Source organism: Olea europaea, chromosome 20, assembly GCF_002742605.1.
Source record: "Olea europaea var. sylvestris chromosome 20, O_europaea_v1, whole genome shotgun sequence".
In the NCBI taxonomy this organism is placed as follows: domain Eukaryota; kingdom Viridiplantae; phylum Streptophyta; class Magnoliopsida; order Lamiales; family Oleaceae; genus Olea; species Olea europaea.
This window is the reverse complement of record NC_036256.1, coordinates 13,065,527-13,070,278: the sequence shown is the minus strand read 5'-3', so window position 1 is coordinate 13,070,278 and position 4,752 is coordinate 13,065,527. Positions and strand designations below refer to the sequence as shown.

Below are 4,752 nucleotides of genomic sequence, written 5' to 3'. Positions count from 1 at the left end.
TGTACACAACCCGACTCTAAATCCTGATTCATGTCTTCCAATGTTTCATTGCAAAATACCATTATCCTTTCATTTTGAAGCAACACCTCCTCAGGTCAAGCAAACATTGTGTAAAACTCCATTGTTTTCCAATTTCTCCATTGAAGCCTTGTAAAATGATGAATTTACCATCTCTTTAAATAAAAAAATTTCAATCAGAGTTCCAATTTTCAAAAAGTATAAACAGGTCACCTATAAATTTATTATTTTTTTTTTTTTAAAAAAACTCCTTCACCAACCCATCCCATCCCATCAACCACCACCACTGATAAGTGTGTTTTTACACACTTATTCGAACCACAAAACATGACTATTTCATGATAAATACAGTGGAGTATGGTGTAATTTTATTAAATCTTATTTTGTGGGACTATCTTGACTGATGCAATGGAATTCAAGAGAAAAGGTACAAAAAGGGACAGGAATGAAAGAAAATGAAAGTTTGGGGACTAAAGTGTATATAACCAAAAGTTGAACCAAAAAGTGAATTGAGATCACAAATGGGCTAAGTATCATCTCGGGGATAATATGGGATGATAAAAGGAAGAAAAAGGGCCAAAACAGAGAAAAATGAAAGTTTGAGGACCAAAGTGCAATTACCTAAAGATGACCCGAAAGTAATCGAGGATTTGATTGAGCCAAGTACCAATTAGAGACCATTATTGATGTATGGAATAAGAAGAATGAAGAAACGAGGTCAAAATTGAAGAGAACAAGTTTCGAGGACCAAAATGACAATTTCTAGAAGTTCCAGTTGGGCATGTTGGCAGAACTATGCGGTCACATAGCTATTCTTTGGGGACGAAATCTGTAGTTTCCTATTCTTGATAAAACTCTTATGACTCTTGATTGAAACGCGATATATAAACCATAAAATGGTGAAATTAAGGGCAGAACATCTGGGGAAGAAGAATAACTCATATTGGAGAGGATTTTACATCATAATCACGAGAAGAAACCTGAAGATCAAGGAGATTACACGCCAATTCATACATCGGTGATGCCGTTTCTCACAACCATACTGTATTTTGTTCTTTTCTCCATGTTAGGCTAGGTTTCATATACTAGGAAATTGATGAACTTCGTGATGTGATTTTACTTTCTAGTTTTTTCAAATTTGACATCGAAACACATGCTTTGAGTTTTGAATTATTTATATGCAATCAATTGATTCAATAATTATGTGCACATAATTATATGAATGTGGTGACTTATTTCATGCTTTCAAGAAAAGGGGAATTAGTTCGACAGGGTATAAATCATCATGTCTGATAAGAAATAGAGATATACCGCTATAACTTGCACGAATCTTTAAATGCTCACAAAAACTAAAAGCATTCTTGTATAGTTGCACCTGTCATAGAGATATAGGTCGGTGAGATATGGGAATATGTTTTGACATTATTCGAGAGAGATTGTTGAATAGAGTTAGGAGCATTGATTCTTCAAAGTATCAATGTGTTGTCAATTTGTGAAATTAAGGTTAAAATTGGACATTGCGTGAGGATTCGTGTTCCTAGTGTGATTCTTATACATTGATTTCATCAATTTTGCATTTAACATTCATTCGGCATTCAAATTTACGTGAGTCATACATATTTTCTTATTAGGTCAAAGTTAGGTTAAGTCACGTTATCACAAATCCTATTCTATATTTCGGATTCGGTTAAGGTGGGGTAGATAGAATTAAATTACTCAATCTCTATTGGATGACATTCAAACTTAAATTTTTCACTTTATTACTTGTTAACGAACCGCACACTTGTGGTGATTTAAATCGAAAGAATAATTTCGTGAACAACCACTACCACCAAAGGTCTCAAACCCTTTGACAAAAATAGAGAGATTATCAAGAAACCCCTAAACTCTCAAAGTCTCCATGATCACCAACAAAACTTCCATCAATATCTTTCGTATATAACTCTGACCGAAATTATTGTTTGATGATTATCTCGAACGTATTACCAATATTAATATCTTCAAATATTAAGATATGTTCATTAAATTTGGATCAAACTAAGTTTGTTGGAGGTTATAATTTAATAGATGTGTTATTACAAAGATTATTGTTTTAACTTAGTTATCCATAGTGTAAGTGGCATATAGAAAAAAAAAATATATGCACTATAATAATTACTGAATGGAGCATGTCGAATCCAATGTGCAGACATTGATAAAAAAGATATACATAATTTCAAAAACCTAGTACGTGTATCTATGTATATGTAAATAAACATAAACATATCATATATTTTATGTCATGTACAGATAATTATTACTATGTGGAGATGTAACGAGACCTGGAAAATTTGTCACTTATCATAGTGTTGAGTTTACTTTTGTTTATAATTGGCCAAAATTGAAATCAAAATTATATATTGCTGCATAGATATTATTCTTATTTAGATTATAGAAATGTCTTATTGCATTGTATTTGCATAGGTTAATATTTTCTAGTCCAAATTGGATTTGGATTTTAAGTTGAGTTTTGCTTTTATATGTCAAGTTTGACATCATAAATGATATTGTGAGAGTTGACAGCATAGTTATTAGACCCGACTCGGGCATCGACCAGACAAGGTACTAGGTCTCGAGTTACTGGTTGAATCAATTGGTCAATGGTTGGACTGGTCGGTCGTTGCATCAAAATCTATAAAAATAAATAAATAAATAAAAGTATAAAAAATTTTTTAGGCAAAGTTATATTTTTTTCAGTTATTTTTCACTAATTATTTAGGTCTATAAAATAAAATAAAAGGTCGGACAAAGTTTTTTTATAAAACCACTTCTAGAAAACCTATATAATATATATGATTCATTGCATATATATAAGTTATTGCACATAAAAATTATTAAAGTACTCTACTATTCCAATGACGAGGAACTAACTATTTTCCTTGGAGGTCCAAGGCTCAATTCCATGGACCCAAAAATTTTAAAAGGCAATTTTGAAAATTGGTAAACCAGGCCGGTGGTTTTATATTAAAATCAACGATTTTCTCAGTCAAAGTCGGCTTTGACTAAGTCATGTGCTTTCTTATTAAATTAATCTACCCATCCGCAAAAGAGATTGGGTCGTCGATTTTTTGGCCTAATCGACTAGTCCGAGCTTGGTTTTATAACTATTGTTGACAGTTTTTGTACATCGATTTTAACGACATTCTTTCCAATTAATGGCTAGAATTTCTTCACATGGGGAGGATTTCATTCAAAATGTCAAAGAGGAATGTATAAATAGATTGATCCTTCTAAGTCTCATTCCATATGACACTCACATGGTTGCAATTTAATAGTTCCTTCAAAGGAGGAAAAAGAAACTTTTACGTGGGCTAAGGTACCAAATTTTTAGTTTCAATAAATTTGGAATTGAATATACTATAGTTTTTGGTATAAATGATGATATGGGAAATTTTGAATTTGCATTTTGTGTATATATTTGGAAAAAATACATGAGTAGACTCTCTGTAGTGATACAAGTGAAAAATGTCACAACGCCAATGACAAACAAAAAGGAAATTTCAATCATTTTTAGCAGAGCCAAATCTCAGTCCCTATGTAGCTTCGTCACTCCAAGGCATGTAACGTTTCAACATGGAATATTGATTTTAAATACCATTTAAAATTGAATGAAATATTAAGTGTTAAAGTAACCCACATAAATTAAGGATTATGAAAGAATTTAATTTGCCAAACACTTATCCCACATAGAAAAGTTAGGAAATTTTGGTGTGGTTTATAAGGTGAAAGTTTGGAATTGGGTTTGGGGCCCAAGGGGTACCAATAGTCTTTGGAAGGGGGAAGTCCTATATTCTATTGGGTTCGGTCATAAACCCACACGCGCGCGCCGTCGCCGCCGTCCGGCCGGCTCGGCTCGAGCACGGGTCGACCTTTACACTATATTAACTTTTTGGACAAAATTTTGGGCCAAATTGTAAATAATCAAATTCTTTGGTACAATAAATCCACACGCGCACGCCGCCGCCGTTCGTCCGACCGGCCGGCTCGGCACGGCACGGGTCGACCTTTACACTATATTAACTTTTTGGACAAAATTTATTTAAAATTTTGGGCCAAATTGTAAATAATCAAATTCTTGGGTACAAAATGAAATTTAAATTTTGGCTTATTCCGGGTGTTTTATTTTCTTTTAACAGTCGACTGTTTCGACTGTTTACCGACCAAACAGTCGACTGTTTACCGACCAAACAGTCGACTGTTAACGACTTAACAGACACGACTTTTAAGAATATTATGTCTGTTCGGATTTTTGAGGCTTGTCCGAAAGGTGATGACTGTTCGAATGGCCACGAACAAGTCTATAAATAGCCAGCCTTTCTACCAGAAAATTTATACCATTTTCATTACAAACTTTCTGTGCTTTGAATCTCATTTCCCTCTCTCTCGTTCTGATATTGTCTCGAAGTAAAAAACATTTCGTTGAGTTCGTTGGAACTCCTACAGACTGCAGTGCTGCTTCCGTAGGAAACGAAAAATTCGTTCTATCCTGGGAAACGATTGCTGGACGCCTTTAGCACCATTGAAGGCAGCAAATTCGTTTTAAGAACACATCGTGAAGTCGGTGGGCTCGAATTACAATTTTGGATCCTGTTGATCAATTCTTGCATTCAGATAATTCTGTCGGATTGTTTTCGAAGGAGTGAATTCAAACTCTAGAAACAACAATCTTAAAATGAATTTCCTTTTTCAATTATT

The 4,752-nt window shown here is 33.7% G+C and overlaps 1 protein-coding gene across 1 annotated transcript in view; it reads right to left on the bottom strand.

Moving 5' to 3' along the window:
* LOC111369081 (putative late blight resistance protein homolog R1B-16) overlaps positions 1–62 on the bottom strand; it is a 2,908-nt gene extending 2,846 nt beyond the window's left edge. The window contains exon 1 of the mRNA XM_022990565.1: positions 16–62. Within this exon, the coding sequence (XP_022846333.1) occupies positions 16–62 (47 nt within the window). The remainder of the gene's footprint in view (positions 1–15) is intronic.
* Positions 63–4,752: the final 4,690 nt, after the last annotated feature.